This window comes from Perognathus longimembris, chromosome 11 (genome assembly GCF_023159225.1).
Source record: "Perognathus longimembris pacificus isolate PPM17 chromosome 11, ASM2315922v1, whole genome shotgun sequence".
Taxonomy (NCBI): Eukaryota; Metazoa; Chordata; class Mammalia; order Rodentia; family Heteromyidae; genus Perognathus; species Perognathus longimembris.
Window position 1 is genome coordinate 16,963,190 of NC_063171.1, and position 21,604 is coordinate 16,984,793.

The window sequence follows — 21,604 nt, forward strand, 5'->3', positions numbered from 1 at the left end:
TGGAGGAGTAGGGAGAAAAATGTAGAAAATGATGACCAATACATATTTAGTTATAATTATATAGAAGTGAAAAGGTCTAGTGTGTTATTGCACAGCAGAGTGAACAAATAAAAATCATATGCTTTATATTATAGCAAACAAGGATTTCGAGTGTTTTTACCTTAAAGAATGGATAATTGGGGCTGGGGATATAGCCTAGTGGCAAGAGTGCCTGCCTCAGATACACGAGGCCCTAGGTTCGATTCCCCAGTACCACATATACAGAAAACGGCCAGAAGCGGCGCTGTGGCTCAAGTGGCAGAGTGCTAGCCTTGAGCGGGAAGAAGCCAGGGACAGTGCTCAGGCCCTGAGTCCAAAGCCCAGGACTGGCCAAAAAAAAAAAAAAAAAAAAAGAATGGATAATTGCTTAATGAGATCAATATGTTTAACCTGATTTAAATATTATACATGTATACATGTGTGAAGCATCTCCTGGTACTCCATTCATATATAATTTTTGAAGTTTCTTATACAGCATTTAAATTAAATTTTGAGTAATGGAAGAGAACATTTTCTCATCTATGGCAGGTATATAGGGCCAATGACTGTGGCAATTTAAGAATACATCCATAATTTCAGAGTGACTTACCACAGTGCCATAGATGGCCAGGGAGCCATTGCCCAGTTGTCGGATTCTGTGGCTGATCTCAATATCCACCCCTCTTCTGCTCCATTGAATGGTTGGGACAGGTTCACCTTTCACCTCGCAGTTCAGGACTGCATTACCACCAAGTGGTTCAATCCAGTTAGATGGGTCATCACCTTTGAAGACTGGAGGTTCTGGAAAGTAACAGGATAGGCACCAAGTCAAATTAATTTCTTGGTGAATTTTGACCCCTATGGAAACATATACAGGGCCACATGCATGCATACACCAATGAACCAAAGTAGGGTAGACATGGGAGGATTTGGATGGTCTAACTCCCTTAAGCAGTTGCTCAACAAAATGAATGACAAAAGTGGCAATGTTTTGTCTAAGGTGAGTGGGGCTTAAGGGGCTGGGAGGAGGGCAGATGAGTAAGAGAGAGGAAACGTGGGTAAATAGAATCATAATACTCAATGTACACAAGTGAAAATGGAACCAGGTAACTTTAAGGGATGGGTGGTATGGGGGAAAATGGGAGAGAAAAGGATGGAAGGAGTGACATCAATCAAGATGCATTGTACTCATAAATTGACATGTTGAATTGAAGTATCTTTGCACAACTAACTTAAAGGTAATTTTAAAAAGAAAGACACTTTAGTAAAGTAGGGCAAGAGTTATTTTAAAACTTCACAGATTTTTTCCAGAATCAGTGACTCCTCCTACCCTGCCCCCTCACTCCAATGATTTGGTCAATTTCAGTTCTCTAAGGGGATGATTTTGTGTAAAATGATCTATTCACTTACTTCTTTCTCACATTTGAGTTAAATGTTCATGGTGGTTGTTTCCCCCCCTCATGAATTAGTACATTTGTGAAATTGGGCTAAAAAATGGCCTAATAAATGGAATCAACATTGTATTAGTATGTAATAAGGAAACAAAATACAACCCACTCATTATCAGTCAAATTACAGGTTAGAAAGGAACACTTTGACCCACCTTTCACATAAACAAACCCGATTGCTTTCACAAAGCCCACGCTGTTCTGGGCGGTGCACACGTAGGTACCTGAATCCTCCTTTGACACTTTTTCAATAACAAGTTCGCTGTGTCCATTTGCACTGTCAAAGTGGGCTGAGGAGAAACAAGTTAGGAAACAACACGAATGCTTGAATGCCTCTTAGTGACTTCGAAAAAATTCAGGACAGTGCAGTGTTTTACAGGTTAGATTTATGAGTTGGGCAGCCGTGGAACCAAAGGAGCTCATGAAGACACTGCCTTTGCCTCTGATCCTCCCTCCTAACTACTCTAGCGACTCTTGTTTGAAGAATGAAAAACAGCCGAGGGAACAGGAAGAGAGAAAGCAAACAAACATCATTCAGAAACTATTTTAGATTGAAAGTACATCTTTCATTTTGATCTGCTGCCTAAAGGAAGCTCATAGTCTCTCTGTGTTTCAAAAATCCTTCATTCAGGAACATGACATTTTCCATTCCATTTATCTAACTGGTACTTTCCCTCCAAAACAATTTCCATCAATAACAAGAACACTTTTTTAGTTATAATTCAACTGACTTGTCAGGTCAGAAGGCAAGTCATGAAAACATATGCTTGTTAGGTCATAGAAACCACATGATCAAATCTGTAATAATTTAAGCCTCTCTATAAATTATAAATCATACATGGTGATGCTATAAATATTTACTAAGGCAGTTAGAAATCCAGAGGAGAATGTAAGATTCACATGATATGGTGACAGTTTACTAAAACCAAATAAGATTATAATTAGAGCAGCTTAAATCTAATTATGTTGAGTAGTATGTTTACTTTGTATGTTTTAACCTGTTTATTAAAACAAAAAATTGGCAATGCTGAGTACAAAAGCGGATAATGAAGGTTTAAAAGTTTAAATAGCTGAATTGGTACTGTATTCAGAAAACAGTGCTAACTGGAATTTTTAGACATTGTTTCTCTTCAGTCATTACTAAGATAATACAGTTGATGAGTTCCAGTCATTAACACAAATTTTTACAAAAGAAAACATTCAGTCTTATTTCCCTTTTCTAGAAAGTCAGTCAATAAAAAGCTAAGAGTCCAGCATAGCTGAACTCAATTTTGGCAAAGGACAAATTGTTGCTATTTAGTTCCTTTACACTGATGACAAGGCTGAGTGACAAAGTGGACATTTGTCATGCAGTATCCATAGTGACTAGTAATTATCTACATAGAGTGAAATTGATTTGCACTGGATTCACACAGTGAAGAATTTGGATTTTCTGTAGTATGGCAAGACTACACAACTCTAGCCGTAGCCACCTTCACTAAGTCATCAATGATGTAAAAGAGGCTCAAATTTAGCTGCCTACATTTACAATATTATCTTCTCATGGAGAGAGGACATTTTGAAAAGAATTTCTAACAACACATACTATGTAGACCTGTAGTCCATCTATTCCTACAGAAAGAAGAAATACAGTGCATATATAAAGGAAAAGGGTAAATTCCAAGCTGCAGCATGGTTAACAATATTTAAAGTAATCAACTCTATTTGTAACCAGATCCAGTAGAGGTTGATCTCCACTTCTCTACTGGTATAAGGATTCATTTCTGAAGTGTGAAATCACTGACCTGGGATGATATTGTTATTGAAGGTCCATGTTAGCTTGGGCAGTGGCATACCAGTTGCCTTACAGCTTAATCGCAGCTTCTCTCCTTTATTTAATGACACATCTCCTGGAAGTTCTGTGAATGCAGGGAGAACTTGCACAGTCAGGGTGATGGTATGTGTATCTTCTCCTGCCACATTGCTGGCAACACATGTATATAGCCCAGAATCTTCTGGCTAAAATGAAAAAAAAATCACAGTGCATAAAATGTCAGAATCTCACATTACACAAAATACATAAAACTGGAGAACATGTTCCCCAAAGGAGCACTCTTATCTAAAGATAATAAAATTTCCACTTTTTAAAAGCTAAATCATTAGGTTAGTTTTTGCATAGAATAATTTATTATTTAACTTAAGATTTTTTTCTTAGCATACATGAGTTGCAAAGGGGTTTAGTGTCATCTCCATACATACATTCATGCATAAAAAAATGTAACTTGATCCTATGGCCCTCCCTGCATTTCTCTCCTCTATTTCTTCTGCCTCATCTTAAAACAGTTCCAATTTTTTTGAATAGTGTCTCCTTTTTACAACTACTTAAATAATTTAAAAAATTCAGAGGAAAAAAAGTTCCAGCAGGTTTCATTGTTCTATTTTCACATTTGCAAATAAGTACTTTAGCCATATTCATCCTCAAAATCACTAAAAATGCATAGAAGTTAAATTACCTACAATTCTTGGGCTTCACTAGCTAATGCCAATGGCCAACTCCCATCACTCAATTACTTGTCTGATTGGCAACATTCCACTGTCAAACTTTGTCTTCCCTTGGACACCACAGTCTTCTAGTTTCCTGATCACAATACTATTTTTTCCTTCTCTATCTACTTAATATTAACAGGAGAGGGCTCATTCTTGGTACCCTTTTCATCTATATCTACATGGAATTAGATGTGGGGAATCCTTATGGTATTTTGATATAAGCTCCTTCATAATATCACCTTGTATTATGGCTTTATACAACCACCTACGTGTTGAAGACAACCAGTATCTCTCAGTATCTATATCTTATTTCCAAACTCCAATTGTATTGAGCTCATTCTAGTTCTCCTTTACAGTTAACTGATATATAGTGATAATAGGGGGCATGAGAAGGAAATTGGACTCAATAGAACAAATCATTATTTATATCCTATTATTTATTGCTCAGATGATGACTATTGTATCCTTTTAAGTTGTTCGTGCCTTTGGTAGCAGGCATTTCAGTCATTAGCTACTTTTTCCTCTCAAATCCCACTTGTACTAACTTCAAAGTACATGTAGCCTCCTACCACTTCTTACTCCTCTGAAACATTCTAATTATTCATTCTATTATTTCTCATTTGCCTTCCCTCAGGTCTCTCTGCTTCTGCCCTTGCCTCCCTACAATCTGGTCTCATCATAAAAGCCAACATGATCCTGCAGAAATATCGTCAAGACTCAGACTTTTAGGAATAGTAAAAGGCAAATTTGTTCCAATGATCTCGAAGACTACATGATCTGACTCCCATTTCCTCTGACTTCTGTCTCATTTTATTCTCTTTCTTTGCTTTTACTAGCCTCTTGGGTCTCAAGTTCAGCTAGCCATTCCCACTTACACTCTTCATTTGGCCTATTTTCTTTCCTTGGTTGCTTTTTCTTTGAATAGTTTGTTGATCCTCAGATTTGGCTTAAAACACCTTCTCAACCATCATCTTACTTAAAATTGTGGTCTGCACTAATCCAGCTCCAGAGACCCTTTTTACTTCACTTTTATAACACATTTTTGTGAAATTGTATACATTGTATATTACTTTTATTGTGTATTTCTTAAGTCATCTATCTTCTTCCTCTTCTAGAATAAACTCCATAAGGGCAAGGATTTTTTAATATTTGTTTTCTGGTATTTTCCCAGTGCCTGATCTCATTAATAAATAAGAGTTGAAGTGATGATTGAATGCTTTTGGATGAATTAAAGGACATATTACAGACCTTATTTCTCTTTTCTAATTTTAAGACTAAAATTCTTTGTTAAAAAAGCACCAAGAATTAGAAATATATCATACAACTAACCACCATTCATTATAGATACAATCTAAATTCTTTTGTATTTTCAAAAAAAGGCAAATAAGAATAAATCTTATTCCATATAAAAATTCCCTTACCACATGCCATTTAATTGGTTTTAAGTTCTTAGATTGTGACAAATTAAGTTAAAAATAAAAGATTTTGTGGAAATGAAGTATTTAAACATCTGAATCATACATTTATTACATGCCAGCCCATCTACATATTATTTATGTCATTCCTCTAATATTTAGTAGACACTGGTATTCTTTTGTTGTATCTGACTCACATTGTCCCACTGAATTCTAACCTGCTCCCCTCTTTAATTCCTTAAAGTCCAGACAATTTTTTTATTCATGGACATAGGAGTAATGCCCACCAGAGATATTTAGCCATTTAAATAAGTAAAAAGATTTATTGTCATTTTACCAATTCTAGGATTCCCACTTTTTAACCATTAAGATCTTTGATATTGGGATACAACTTACACATAGACAGATCACTGTGGCTTGTCTGTATAATTTCCTTTCTATAAGTGATGGGAAGAGAATTGGGAAAATACAATGTTAGCTGACATAGCTTACTAAGAGCCTATCACAGCGCCATGTACTTGCAAATCCCAAAGTCAGGTTGTTTGACTGAGATTGTACTCTAAAGTTGATATGACCAGTAGCTAGGATTACTCAGGACGCTGAGATCTGATGATTGTGGTTCAAAACCAGCTGGAGCAAGAAAGTCCATGAGGTTTTTATCTGTAACTAACAACCAAAAGGCTAGTGGAGCTATGGCTCAAGTGGTAGAGTGTTAGCCTTGAGAGAAAAGGAAAAAGCTCAAAGCCAATGCTTTGGCTCTAATTTCATGCCCCAGAACACACACACACACACACACACACACACACACACACACACACACACACACGAGCAATGAACAATTTTAAAAGGTGGTTCCTTCTATCTGCTAAATGCTATTCTTCTTCTGGGGATTTAAAATGAAATGGATGCCTAATTTTTGATTGGACATATATTTATATGAATATTTTCTTTCATCATTATCAAATATATTTCCAGGTTAAATTAGTAAAAATGAAGACTATGAATTAACTATCTATCTTAACGCATCTATTTATGTCTATTAAACTTACCACAACATTTTCCAAAATGAGTTCTCCATATGGCTGGGCAGTGTATTTCCCTAACAAGTTAGATAAAGGAACATTGTCTTTTTCCCAGTGAATTGCCGGAGTGGGGATTCCATCAGCCACACATGGCAGAATAGCTTGTGAGTTCTCATTGACTGCATAGTGTACTTCTGTACTTTGAATGCTGGGTGGTACTAGAAATTTCAAAAAGATAGTTATTAAAAATTGACTTTGGAAAGTTAAATTCAAATCATTGTTTTTTTCCATTGAAAATCAACATATAGAAGCTATTTGAGGGTCATTCTTATAGGAATTCTAAAATAAGCTATCAAGATATTGATTTTTTTTTACTACGAATAGAACTGATATTTTTGACCATAGCAAGAATTCTAATGTACTGAACTCTGTGGAAGACATGCACATTTACTTTACATGTAAACAATTTACATGTGGGTTAGAAATCTTTTTATTGCTTCTTTGACTTTTTACATCGTTGAATTTCTTCTACTTATGATAGTAAAACAAGCAATCCAAACCCAAATCCTAAGCCCAACTATGGTGGTTTCATTTCTGGATTTGTCCCACATAAAACATTTACTAGATGAATTATTCAAGACACTATAAAGGACTCAAAAGTCATCAGACTTTGAATAACACAAAACACTATAGAAAACAAATTATTGCAAGATTTCACGTGTTGCAAGGGTTACAAGTAAGGTCTATGACTCTCTTCACACACATTTTGGATATTGAGTTTTGTTCGTTTTCCTTTCCACCGTGTTTGTTCTTGGTGATCTCTTTTGCCACAGTAAAGCAGCAGACTGAATTCACATTACACAACCTACCATGTACAGTGAGCTTGATTCGCATGCTGCTTGACCCTGCCACATTGGCTGCCATGCACGTGAACTGCCCGGCATCCTCCGGCTGAGCAAAAGCTATCTGCAGAGCCCCCGAGTTGAGGATGCGCTGGCGGATGGATTCTGTAATAGGGTGCCCATCTTTGTGCCACACAATGGCAGGTGGCGGGAGGCCATCTGCCTCGCAGGGCAGTGTGATGGGTTGATCCACAGCAACGATGTATTCTTGTGGATGACTTCTAATGACTGGAGGAACTAAAAGAAAGTTCAGATCTCATTTGAGAATCACCAGTATACAGACCTCACCACACCACTCCAATCCTGCTATGGCAAAGTAACATTTGTCAAAAACAAAATTCTTCCTTTATTGTATCTTTGTAAAGCATTAGAGAGTTTGTTCTGTTTGGAACATCAAAATTTTCCTTTGCCACTGGCACTAGTGGCTCATGTTTGTAATCCTAGCCACTAAGGAGGCTGAGTTCTGGAAGATTGAGGTTTAAAGTCAGCCTGGGCAAAAAAGTTTCAGACTGTCTCCAATTAACCAGCCAAAAGCAGTGTTAGAGTCATGGCTCAAGTGGTACAGTCCTAGCTTTGAGCAAGAAAGCTAAATGAGAGCTGGAGGATCTGATTTCAGGCCCTGGTACTAGCAACAAAAAACAAATGGCTTAATCACTTAATGAAGAAAGCACTCCAACTGGAAACCATTTTTTCTCATCACATCTTAAATTATAGAAACCAACGAATACTTTCAGATTCTGTTCCTTGATGCAGCTACATTCTGCAGAGCTGTCCAGTTTCTTCTTGAAACACCCTTCCCTTCTAGATTCCTCTAATTTTCCATTGGTGTCTTGGGGATTCAATTTGTGTCCTTTGGCTTCTTTTCCAGTGTCTTCTCTTTTATGAGACTGTTAAATGATGCCCTGTCCTAGACCTTTTCACCTTTTCCTTATCCATCTTTTCTGTCTGTTTCTTCTTCCCTTAGTGGATCACATTCTTAGGTGATCTATCTTTATCACTTTCAGTGTGTGTGTGTGTGTGTGTGTGTGTGTGTGTGTGTGTGTGTGTGTGCCCATGGTGGGGGGCTGGTACTGGGCCTTCAATGCACTTGTCCTGACCACCTGTCTCATCTCTCTCACCATTGTCTATCCACATCAACATGTTTTGTTTTCCCACATTTTCCTCAGGGCCATTGCACATGGTGTCTTTTCTCCATGGACACTCAAGCCTGATTTTGCTCATTGTTCTTGCCCCTCCTGTCCAGAGAGATCTATATAACCAATAAGCTAAAATGGTCCCTATGTATCTCCATTAGTCACTAATTCAGTCTTTTGGCGAACCCCCAATAGCATTTATCTGAAATTATCATCCTTGGCCTTATTTATTACTTTTTCTTGTCTATTAAAATGTAAATGCCATAAAAGTAGGAACATGTATGTCAGTACAATACATTTCCAGTTACTGATGCTGAATAAATGTTGAAAAACACAAAGCAACTGGATCTATGATCTGGAAAAAAGTGAGCTTTATATATTCAAACTACAAATAAAACCACACTATAATGAAATTCACATATGCATGGGATATTACTCTGCCAGAAAGAAAATTGAGTGAATTTCATATTTTGTATGATCATCCATACAGAATATTGAGCCTTTGCCCACCACTTCTATGTATATTCTTCTTTGGCCTCTGTATGTTAATGACTAGGGTTCTATATAATTTATCATGTCTCTCTCTCTCTGTGTGTGTGTATGTGTGTGTGTTTATTTACTTTAGTCATTCACTGTGTTTACTTGTAGATTTATAGGCACATTCTAGTTACCACAAATGAGGGAAATTATGAAGTCTATGTTTCTTTGGCTTTGGCTTGTTGTGCTTAATATAATTTTTTCCAAGTCTTTCCATTTCCTTACAAATGATTAATGTCATTCTTTCTGATGGATGAGTAGAATTCCATTGTGTATATATACCACATTTTATTGATCCATTCATCCACTGAGGGACATACAGGTTGATTCTATATATTGGCTATGATAAACAATGCTGGAATGAACATGGTCATGCTGGTGGCTTTAGTATGGCCTAGTTTGTGGTCATTTGAGTAAATGCCCAAGAATAGAATTGCTGGGTCATACAGAAACTCTATGTTTACTTAGGAATCTGTATACTGTTTCCCAGAGAGGATGAAAAAGTTTACACTCCCACCAACAGTGTAAGAGAACTCTCTTTTGGCCACATCCCACCTAGTATTTGTTTTTTTTTCAAATTTTTATTATCAAACTGATGTACAGAGAGGTTACAGTTTCATATGTTAGGCATTGGATACATTTTTTTTTTTTTTTTGGGCCAGTCCTGGGGTTTGGACTCTGGGCCTGAGCACTGTCCCTGGCTTCTTTTTGCTCAAGGCTAGCACTCTGCCACTTGAGCCACAGCGCCACTTCTGGCCATTTTCTGTATATGTGGTGCTGGGGAATCGAACCCAGGGCCTCACGTATATGAGGCAGGCACTCTTGCCACTAGGCCATATCCCCAGCCCTGGATACATTTCTTGTACTGTTTGTTACCTTGTCCCTCATACCCCCCTCCCTCCCCCCCCTTTCCCTCCCCCCCCCCCCCCGGAGGTGTTCAGTTCACTTACATCAAACAGTTTTGCAAGTATTGCTTTTGTAGTTGTTTCTCTTTTTTTTACCCTGTGTCTCTCAAATTTGGTATTCCCTTTGAATTTCCTACTTCCAATACCAGTAAACACGGTTTCCAATATACTCAGATAAGATTAAAGAGATAGTGTAGGTACAACCACAGGAAGGTGATACAAGAACATCATCAATAATAGAAGCTACAGATACACATAGGACGTTGAAAGTAGTTACAACTGTGATATAACAATTGTTTCCATAACATGGAGTTCATTTCACTTAGCATCATCTTATGTGTTCATAAGGGTATAGCTATTGGGCCTTGTGATGCTCTGCTATGACTTGCCTAAACATGTACTAATTATTCCCAATAAGGGAGACCATAGAGTCCATGTTTCTTTGGGTCTGGCTCACTTAGTATAACTATGACCCAGCAGCCCCACTTTTGGGTATCTATCCAAAAGACCTCAAACAAAATCACAGTAATGCCACCAGCACAACAATGTTCATCGCAGCACAATTTGTCATAGCGAGAATCTGGAACCGACCCAGATGCCCCTCAGTAGATGAATGGATCAGGAAAATGTGGTACATATACACAATGGAATTTTATGCCTCTATCAGAAAGAATGACATTGTTCCATTTGTAAGGAAATGGAAGGACTTGGAAAAAGTTATACCAGCTAGTATTTGTTATTGTTAGTTTTCCTGAAATCTAACGGGAGTGAGGTGGAATCTCAATGTAGTTTTGATTTGCATTTCTTTTATGGCCAGAGATGTTGAACATTTGTTCAAGTTTTGAACATTTGTTCATGTGTCTATTGGCCATTCTTTTTCCTCTCCAAGAAGTCTCTCTATAAGTCTCCATTTATTAATTGGGTTGTTGAGTTTTTGAAGGTTTATTTTTGGGGGGGGCAGGGGTTAATTTTTGAGCTTTAGGCAGATGATTATATAAAATAATATTCTATGAAATGAATTCTAAGAAAAGGAAACAAGTCATTTTTAAGTTGCAATTGTTGCTGTTTTTGTTTTCTTTTCCATTTGTCTTACTTGTTTGTTTGTATTTGAGAGGGCACATAAAAGGTAGATAACGTATGAACAAATACAATAGTAATGCTCACTAGACACTATATGGAAAATGAACTAGATATCTTGTGGGTAGGGATTGGAGGGAAAGAGTGAGAGAGAGTGATGAAAGGGGAGACATGGTTCAAGAAGAACTCATTACCTGATTCGGTTCCCTGTAACCCTTCTGTATATCAACTCCACAATAACAATAAAAAAGAAAAATGAAATATGTCATTTGTAAGAAAGTGTATGGACTTGGAGATCATCCTTAAGAGTATAGATACAGAATGATACTGATGACAACAGTACTAGTAAGAGGACATACATTTAAAAGGAGGACCAGTGTGTGAGTGTGTGTGTGTGTGTGTGTGTGTGTGTATGCATGCACACACAAGTATGCACATGCACATGCAAAGACAGGATTTTTAAAAATGGGGTGAGGAGGTAGAGTGTGAGAATATGATATCTCCAGTGCACTGTAAGCATCCATGGAATTACTGCAATGAAACTTCTTCTTACTATTCATGTATGCTAATTAAAATTAAATTTAAAAATCACCTTAAATATGTGTTATAATAAAACAGACTGCTGTTGTTCCAGTTTGTCCACGGGAGATACAGTGCTAAATGCCAGTGGATGCTTGAGTCTGGAGACACCACTAGCCCCACATGTGCTGTTTTTGTTCTCTACATATGCAACTATAATAATGTTGACCTTATAACTTGGAAAATAGTAAAAATGGTTGATTTTGGGTAAGTAAGTAAAATCATCAAATGCTAAACTATAGCTAAGGAAGGGACAATTGTGCCAAGTAGAGTTTCACAGAAGTTAAAAATGGGATGGATGTCTCCATTTTCTTATACACATTGGGAACAAAGAAAATGCATTAAGTCATCTTCTTTATAAAGGAAATAGAAAAACAAGTAGAAGAAGGCCAAGAAAGTTGAGAATTGTAAGGGAGAAACAGCATAGTCACTTCAGATATATAAATATTTAGTATTCATGTGAGAAGGAATTTTGAAGACAGAGCCATGAAATATTCTGGTACCTTGGACATTTAATTTGATTTTGCCCAGGGCTGTCCCGGCTGGGTTCTGAGCCACACACAGGTAAGTGCCTGAGTCCTCTCGAATAGCTCTGGCGATCTGCAAGCTGCCGCTGGGAAGAACTGCATGATTTTTGCCTACATCATAGTGACAGAAAGCAGAATGAAAGAATGACTTTCCTTTAAATGTCATACTGACTTCTAAACTGCAAACCATTGAGTGGGATGTGAGTTTTTTTTTTTTTTTAATAGAAATAGTATTAGCTACCTGAAGAGACCACGTTGATGCCTTCTTTTTGCCAAGCAATGAATGGGCTGGGTGTCCCTGTAGCTTCACAAGGTAGCAAAATGGGGTGGTTTAGAATGACATCTACTTCACTGGGCTGGGGCTGAATGACTGGAGGCTCTAGAAAAGCCGAGGGACAAAAAGAATAGCACTAGTTAAAGGCACAGATGTCTACTGTCATGGTGACCTTCACTATATACAAACACACAGTTCCTAAATCTTAGTGATTTGATTATTCAAGATAAAGTACAGACTGGCCACATTCCTTTTGTATCCTCCTAGAAAAACTGTATCAGAAGATTTTTTTTTTAAAAAGGAAAAGATTACAAAATCCAAGGAGAAAAGGATTAATTCCCAATCTTTCATATCCTAAGATTCTATGTGGTTTATAACTCCAGACACTGCCATCTTAAAAAAAAAAAAAACCTAAACATGACTTGGAAAAAAATGTACAAGCAAACAAATTCCATCAAACCCCAAGCCCAATAAGTCTTGACATATTTCTCCTTACCTTTCCTCTCTTTTCCCTTTCCTCTTTCCACCACCTTTTTCCTTCTTCCTTCCTTCCATGAGGTTAAACCTAGGACTTCACACACTAGGCAAGAACTTGACTATTCAGTTAAAACCTAACCTACCCAGCAATGTTTTCACGAGAAAATAACCTTCCATACCTTGGACATGAAGGGTCACGTGTCGGTGTGCAGAGCCAGCTGTATTCCTAGCAACACAAGTATATCTTCCTGCATGATTTAATTGTGTGGCTGACATTTCAATTGTTCCTAAATAGGAAAAATACCACATGTACAGTGCTTTCATTTCTTTTGTTTCCTCACTCAGCAAGGTTGACTGGATTTTATTGTTTATATTCTTATTTGTACTTCCTGAAGTGAGGAACACTGCTCAATTTTATTATTAACAACATACTTATTGCTACATAATTTGCATACCATAAATACTACCTTTAAATGTATAATTCAGTAATTTATAGGGTATTCGCAGAGTTGAATATCTATCAAAACAACCAAATTTTAGGACATTTCCATCCTCCACTACCAAAGAAGCCTTGTGATCATTTATAGTCACTTTCCACCCACAACCAAGCCGTAGGCCATCATTGAGCTATCCTGTGTCTGTAGATTTGCCTTTGCTGAACACTTTCAATAGGAAAAATTGTACACAATGTGGTTTTGGACCGACGTCTCTATGAAGATGATATTTTTGAAGTTCAGTTGTTTGATCATGTATCAATATTTTGTTCCTTTGAATTGCTAAATAGTACTTTATTTATTTTTAAGATTTTTACATTAAAAATTTATTTTTATTGTAAAGGTGATATACAGGAGGGTTACAGTTAAGTAATGAGTATATTTCCTTTTGAACAGTGTCACCTCTTCCCTCTTTTTCTCCCAGTGCTATATAGAATTTTATTTTGTAAACATAGCCACATCTTGTTTATCCATTCACAAACTGGTAGATATTTGTATTGTTTCACCTTTTTGACTGTTCTTAATGAGTTTTTATGTTCATCTGCATGCAAGTGGTCATATAGAGACATACTTTCACATCTATCAGGTACACACCCAGGAATGGAGTTGTTGAGTTTATGGCAATGCTGCTTAACATTTTGAGAAAATTATAAACTTTTTTCTTAGGATAAAATCTTGTGACTGTGCTGCAGGGTGGTTAGCTTAGTTTTATACTTTGAATTGCTATCTATCCAGGTTCCTGTAACAATTAAAATAATTTGCTTAAATACATCTTTTATTCCTTCTCTATTAAAACATACATATTCCATTAGAATAATATGCTCATACTCAGGAATCCCTATGATATTAGAAGCTGCTTTAGTTCATCTCTAGTGTACCTGCTCAGAGCTCAGTAGGTTTTCAAAGTATGAAAGGTCATTACTTTCAGGGAGATTAATTCTTTTTCTCACCTCAACTTCTTAAATTGTTGTACCAATGATAGTCACCACAACTATCAAAAATTCACAATTTCGGTCTCAACACTTGAACTTTGCTGCTAAATTGAAACCAAGAACCCTATTTTAGTTTTAAAGCTTCAACAACCTCCAGAGTATATCACCTAAGATGCTAAATGATTTTTAAATAAACATTTTATTTGGCCAGTAAAAATGTATGACTTGCAAGTAAGAAGTGAATTTGCCAAATTTTAGGTTAATACACATGTGTACACATGCCAGTGATCATTCTCATATTCAGTTGAGTATTAGCTATTCTCCTTCTCCTTCTATTTTTTTCTCCTCATCCTTTTCTGCTTCTTCCCCTTCCCCTTATTTTCTTCTTCTACTTCTCTTCCTCCTCTTACTTCCCTTTTCTCCTCTCTTACCTTCCTCCTCTTCCTTCTTTGCCTTCTTCTATTTTTTCTTCCTTTCCTACTTTAATTGCATTTTTTAAAACCAGACACTTACATTTAGAGATCCAATTATATTTCATTTTTACTCTGGTGAATTGAAGGTCAGGTTCCACCACTCATTAGTAACCCATGCAATCAGTAGGTGAAGAATCACTGAGCTTGATCTTACCTGAGGACAGAATCTGATAGCCATCTCCCCTGGGAAGTAGTCTTACACCATTTTTGGTCCAGTGAATTGATGGAAATGGAACTCCTGAAGCAGTGCAGGTAATTACTGCTGGGGCCTGTTTTGTTACAAGGAAGTCTGTGGGCTCATCAGCTATGGAAGGTGGAACTAAAACAACATCAATGACATAAAGGAAAAGGTAAACATTCCTCAACCCTTATACATTCCCAAAGCCTTTTCATGCTTCTTCCTACACTAATAATCAATAGTAGGTAAGTAGAAAAGGTAGCCCATAAGTGAAGTTATGGAATACTGAAATAAAGCATTTGAAGACCTTTCTGATCTTTTTAAAATTTATCTTCTTTTCTTTTTTGTTTTCATTTATTTCCCTTTTTCTTTATGATTATTCCTTTTTCCTCTTTTCCCCTCCTTCCCTTCCCCTTTTCTTCCCTTTCTTTTCCTTCCTTTTGGTGGTATTGGTGTTCAAACTCAGGGCCTCACTCTTGTTAGGTAGGTACTCTACCACATGAACCATGACCTGAGCAGCCTTTCTACTTTAGTTATTTTTAGTAATTTTTCAGATAGGAGCTCATGCTTTTTGCCTAGGGCTGGCATGGATGGAAATCCTCCTACTTATTCCTCTCCTGTAGGTGGGATTATATGTGTGCCACCACTCTATGCTTGTATTTTTTCAGGCTAGCTACAAACTGCCATCCCCCCAAACTCTTTCTACTAGCTGGAATTAGAGGCATGAACCACAACATCTGGCCCTGTAATTCCTTCATATCTGCTTGCTAAGCTAGTGATACCTTGGACTGTGAGATCTATGGCTCGCTTATCCTCCCCAGCATCATTTGTCACAGTGCACTCATAGCTTGCAGTGTCATCCACAGATGGGGAAATAATTACTAGTGAACCCGATGAAAGGAGCCTAGAAGAGAAATTTCAAAGCATGAGATCCTGTCTACAAATTCCTGTATATTTTTTCAGCGGGTACAACATGGTAGTGTGTCTTTAATTAAGGGTAATGGAGCATCTCCTTCATGTTAAAATGAGCATCATTTAGCTCATGCAAAGTTTGCGCATCAAAGTCTTTTATATGGCAGAGGTTTGCAAACTCAGTATTAATGGGAAGCAGTTGGCTGGCAGGATTGCCTGAAATGGGATGTCTGCATTTGCTGAATGCAGATATCATGATCAAACTTGTTCTCCTAGGAGACATGAAGTGTTGTAAGCCCAGTCAGGCTAGCTATTGTTTATTAGTCATGGAATATATTCCCAGCCCCATCCAAAATGCTTGCCATAAATTATCCTTAAATTTTGCACAATGACTTTTCAGGCTATTCTTTCTATTGGTAGAATGGACACTTGTATGTATCTCCTTTTACTTCACCTGTGTCCTTATTTGTGATGACTCCTTTGAAGAGATACAGTATATGTACTGTGTGTATACATGTATATATACTACACCCATACCACAGACACACGTATAGCATATATGTCTATATATGTATCAGATGTATGTACTGGGCATACATAGATACATACACATATATATATATATTCTATACTACACATTTCAGTCATCTCTTCTAATCAACTCAAAATTTAATCAGTCTGGATCACTTCAAATGCTTAGAAGGTTTAATGAAAACATATTCATCATTTAAACTCAATACAAGTAAATATTGACTTTTCAAACTGTGCACTGCTATAATAGGAATATTTTAATGGAAATATATTGACATAACTTTTTATTCATTTTCCACATTCTATGTACTTTTAACTGTTGGGTGTTTTTTTTTGTCTTTTCTTTTTTGGTACTCAGGATTGAACCCAGGACATTGCACTTGCTAGGCAAGCACTTTGCCACTGAGCTATATCCCAGACTTTCTATGAACTTTTAAGTCATTCTCCATGTCAAAAAATTAGAAGGGTGAGAAAGAGTGCTTACATTGAAGCATGTTTAGTTTTAGATATCCTGGTATGTCAGGTTTTGTATCTGTCAAAATAGATATATGAGAGAAATTTTTTAGCCCTATGGAAAATTATTTGACAGGGTAACTATCTATTAGTACCTATCAGTACAACTGACATGTCAGAAAAAAATGTTTACTTAAACTTCTAGAAATTCTCAGTGACTGAAAGGGAATCCTTTAAAAACATATTACCAGGGCTGGGGATATAGCCTAGTGGCAAGAGTGCCTGCCTCGGATACACGAGGCCCTAGGTTCGATTCCCCAGCACCACATATACAGAAAACGGCCAGAAGCGGCGCTGTGGCTCAAGAGGCAGAGTGCTAGCCTTGAGCGGGAAGAAGCCAGGGACAGTGCTCAGGCCCTGAGTCCAAGGCCCAGGACTGGCCAAAAAAAAAAAAAAAACATATTACCATATTATAAGTTATTACACTAAAGCTGAAGGAATGCAATACAAAGGCAGAAAAGGTTGTGTTTCTTTCTTACTCACATTTCAAAACATCTAGATTGTATCTTTTTTTCCTTTTTTAAATTTTTTAAAAAAAATTTTATTATAAAACTGATGTACAGAGAGGTTACAGTTTCATACGTTAGGCATTGGATACATTTCTTGTACTGTTTGTTACCTTGTCCCTCATACCCCCCTTCCCCCTCCCCCTTTCCCCCTCTGAGGTGTTCAGTTAGCTTATACCATACAGTTTTGCAAGTATTGCTTTTGTTGTTTCTCTTAATTTACCCTTTGTCTCTCAATTTTGGTATTCCCTCCCAATTTCCTAATTCTAATACCAGTATACACGTTTTCCAATATACTCAGATAAGATTACAGAGATAGTGTAGATACAATCCAAGAAGGTGATACAAGAACATCATCAACAGCTAGATTGTATTTCAACATATAAAATTTGATTTTTATTCTATGACCACCTTCCTTCCTTCCTTCCTTCCTTCCTTCCTTCCTTCCTTCCTTCCTTCCTTCCTTCCTTCCTTCCTTCCTTCTTTCCTTTCTTCTCCCACCCTTTTTCTCCCACCCTCTCTCACTCTTTCCCTCCTTATTTCTTACTGTCTTTTTACAAATGATGTTCTTATCTTTTATTTTTATGAAATTCCAAAAGGGATGAAGCAGGATTAAAATTCGGTCCTATAGACCTCACTAACAGTCACTCACAGGCTTGTAAATAGAAAGGTGGCAGCTTTCATTCACAAAATATACTTTATGTTGGAAAAACTAATCTTACGCTAAGAAAATATATACTCTACTTTCTAGTATCTTATATATTTGTTGCCCTCAGTGATAGATATAATATGCTGGGTTCTTAAAACAAATAATTGTTTCTAAACAGTAGGTGGGGTTTTTCAGTGAGATTTTCCTTTTTAAAAGGAAAAAGCGGGTTAAAGCTACATAAGTTAGGTAATGAGGACATTTCTTTTTGAACAGTGTCACCCCTTTCCATATCTTCTCCCTGATTTTTCTCTCCCAACCCTTCTCCTCCACAAGTTGTATAGTTCATTTTCAACATAGTGTCTAGTTTCTAGTGAGCAGCACTGCTGCATTTGTTCCACCATTTCTGTGTTCCCCCTTACCCTCCCCCAAACAGATAAACTTACATACAAGACAAAAGGTAATGAAAAACAGCAACAAAGAAAGGGGGGAAAAAGTAATAAAAAATTAAAAAGCCTCTTCCCTCATTTGTAGTAATTAGAATGTGCCTATAAACCTACAAGTGATCACAATGGATGGTAAAAGACAAAAAATTATACTTGAACATGATAAATTAAATAGGACTCCAAAAATTCACACAGGGACACCAAAGGAAGACATTCTTAGCAGAGGATCACAAAGGCTCAATAGCTATGTGTATGGGACCATATCAAACGAAGTTTATCAAAATGAACTCTAGGAGATCAATGAGAATTTTCTTCTTTACTGCTTGTGCAAAGTAAAATAAGCCAGGCATAGAAAGACAAATTTGACATGTCAGAACTTATACATAGAAGATAAACTTGATTTTATACAAGTGGAGAATTAGAATAGTGGTTACCAGCACCTGGAAAAATGTTTGTAGGAAGTGTAAAGAACATGGCTAATCGATACAGAGTTGCGGTTGGATGGGAGGACTATGACTGACAACTATTAATCAAATATTTCAAAATAGGTAGTAGAGATGATTTTGAATGCTCCCAACACAAAGCTGTAATACATGTCAGAAGTGATATTCCAATTACTCTGATGTGACCAATATACACTGTGTGTGTGTATATGTGTGTGTGTGTATGTGTGTGTGTGTGTGTGTGTGTGTGTGTGTATATATGTCACATTGTACCCCATGTCAAATCATGGTCTTAATTAAACTGAAAACATATTAAAAACTAAGCAATTATTCTTACCTGTATGAATTCTGATTTTGATCCACATTAAGAAGATACCCATTTTTCCTCCAGTTGATGGATGGCTTTGGTATCCCTGTAGCCTCACAAGCCAGGGTGGTCTGGACATTTACTGTGACAGTTATGTTGGTAGGACCCGGAGCAATAGATGGAGGAACTAGAACAATATCAGTGAATCAGAAGAAAATACACTCAACACATGAGATGGCATTTCAAGCATTTGTTGAAATGAATTCATCCCTGGTAATCTGAATTCATTCCTGTCCCATACTTATGATACCATAGGGCTCTGTGAATTTAAACTGTGCTATGATAATATAAATGATCCTAAGGGGAAAGTGTGGGTCCTGTTTGTTCACAATACAAGGTAAAGTGTTTAAACAGCTTTTGATATCAAAGGCCCTCACAAACTCATTTTTTTCCGGCCAGTCCTGGGGCTTGGACTCAGCATGAGCACTACCCCTGGCTTCTTTGTGCTCAAGGCTAGCACTCTACATCTTGAGCCACAGCGCCACTTCTAGCCTTTTCTGTTTATCTGGTGCTGAGGAATGAACTCAGGCCTTCGTGCATGTTGGCAAGCACTTTACCACTAAGCCACATTCCCAGCCCTCACTGTTTTTCTTAGCAAAGAAAAAAACCCTCTTGTTTCCATTTCCTGGAGTTTGCTTTGATAAATATTATTTTGTATAATCAGATGCACATAGGTATTGTGCCTTTGTGTTCCTCTCCTAAGACTAATATTCTCTGGTCTCACTATGTGTGAATGCCGAGAACTTACTCCTTTAAGCTATCAAAAAACACTTCACCCAATGCACAGATATTATTTTTAAATATGCATTTACCATGGACCTGCAAATCTATTCGCCTACGAGCTGTTCCAGCCACATTGGTAGCCATACACAAATACCGCCCTGTGTCTGTGACATGTGCCGATTGAATATGAAGAAATCCATTTTCCAAGATGGAGTATCTACAAGAAAGATCATAAGTCAGTTCTCTTGAGTCATCCTTTTCTCTCTTCTTTATTTACTGAGAAGCAACTTAAAAGACTTGGTGAAATCCATTTAGGCCTTTTTTTTTTCCTGTTTCTGATGATACATACCATCTGAACGACAAAAACGATAAAGTATCCTGGGCACTGGTAGCTCAGAATTCTAGCTACTAAGGAGACTGTGATATGAGGATTACTGTTGGAAATGGGCCCAGACAGAAAAAGCCACAATACTCCTCAGTAAACGAGAAAAATACTACACTGCGGGTATGACTCAAGTGGTAGAGAACTAGCCACAAGCAAGTAAGACAAGCATGTTCAAAGTCCTGAGCTCAAAATCTTCCCTAACAAAAGGATACAGTGCATTGGTTCATAGCAGACAGGCTATGATATTGAATGAACTGTAATTATTCAGGAGATGTAATTACAAGCCTTAGGAATTGTGCATTCCTCTTATTAGGATGAAAAAATTGCAAACATAATATCACCAACAATGCATTTACATTAGTGAGAAAGACTTAAAGATTTGTTATAATTCTTATAATATTCTGCATCTCTTTCCAGAACAGTTACCTTGTATGGTTCCCAGCAAGAACAGACCCATCCTTTCTCCATGTTACCCTTGGGGCTGGAACACCTTCAGCATGACATTCCAGCACAGTTGACTTATTTAACAGAGTGACAAGACTCTCGGGACCACCCTTTATGTTTGCAGGAACTGAAGAAGAAATAAACACAAAAATCTACTTATACTAAATAACATAACCTCCAGTAAAAATGTGACGATGTAATGAGAGCTTTGATTGAAGTGTTTAGTTGTGTCTGCACTGAGCTAGGTTAATATAAATAGAACTAAAGTTTAATTTATGGAATCTTGCTCAAGATACTCTGTGTTTAAAAATAAAGAAGACAGAGGGGAGGGGATTTTGAAATACCTGATATGGTATATGAAATCTGGATCTCTGTGAGAGAAACTTGAATAAGAATCTGCTTTGGTCTGAAGCAAATTAAACATGATATTTCTTATTTCTCTTTGGCCAAATAATGGTCAGAGAATGTTAACACTGGAACAAGTTCACTTTAAATAAGGAACAGAAAGTGGGCTGGTGTTGTGGAAAACACATCTGTGATTAATTACTGAAGTTTCAGAACATGGGTTTTGTTAATCACTGACTTCATGTGGGAAAAGAAAGACTGAATTTTAATTTTTGTATTAGACGTATTAGTTGTATGGGTCATCTAGTTATCCTGTAAAATGTCAGATATTAAAAATCCAAGGGAACTATTTTTGAGGAAAAGTGTTTTTCTCCCTACATTTTTGGCAAGCATGTCATATTTAAGAAAATTATAGAAACCTTGGCA

General features: G+C 37.0%; 1 protein-coding gene across 6 annotated transcripts in view; it reads right to left on the minus strand.

Moving 5' to 3' along the window:
• Hmcn1 (hemicentin 1) overlaps window positions 1-21,604 on the minus strand; it is a 429,493-nt gene that overhangs the window by 54,884 nt on the left and 353,005 nt on the right. For all 6 annotated transcript variants that reach the window (XR_007212651.1, XM_048358109.1, XM_048358110.1 and 3 more), the window contains 13 exons: window positions 20,816-20,960; window positions 20,094-20,221; window positions 19,252-19,408; window positions 15,700-15,821; window positions 14,894-15,058; window positions 13,020-13,127; window positions 12,331-12,468; window positions 12,066-12,200; window positions 7,299-7,568; window positions 6,457-6,647; window positions 3,251-3,464; window positions 1,622-1,756; window positions 629-819 (listed from right to left, as the gene is read on the minus strand). Coding sequence is in view for 5 of the 6 variants with exons in the window: in XM_048358109.1 (XP_048214066.1) it covers window positions 629-819; window positions 1,622-1,756; window positions 3,251-3,464; window positions 6,457-6,647; window positions 7,299-7,568; window positions 12,066-12,200; window positions 12,331-12,468; window positions 13,020-13,127; window positions 14,894-15,058; window positions 15,700-15,821; window positions 19,252-19,408; window positions 20,094-20,221; window positions 20,816-20,960 (2,099 nt within the window). In the remaining variant the exon portion in view is untranslated. The remainder of the gene's footprint in view (window positions 1-628; window positions 820-1,621; window positions 1,757-3,250; window positions 3,465-6,456; window positions 6,648-7,298; window positions 7,569-12,065; window positions 12,201-12,330; window positions 12,469-13,019; window positions 13,128-14,893; window positions 15,059-15,699; window positions 15,822-19,251; window positions 19,409-20,093; window positions 20,222-20,815; window positions 20,961-21,604) is intronic.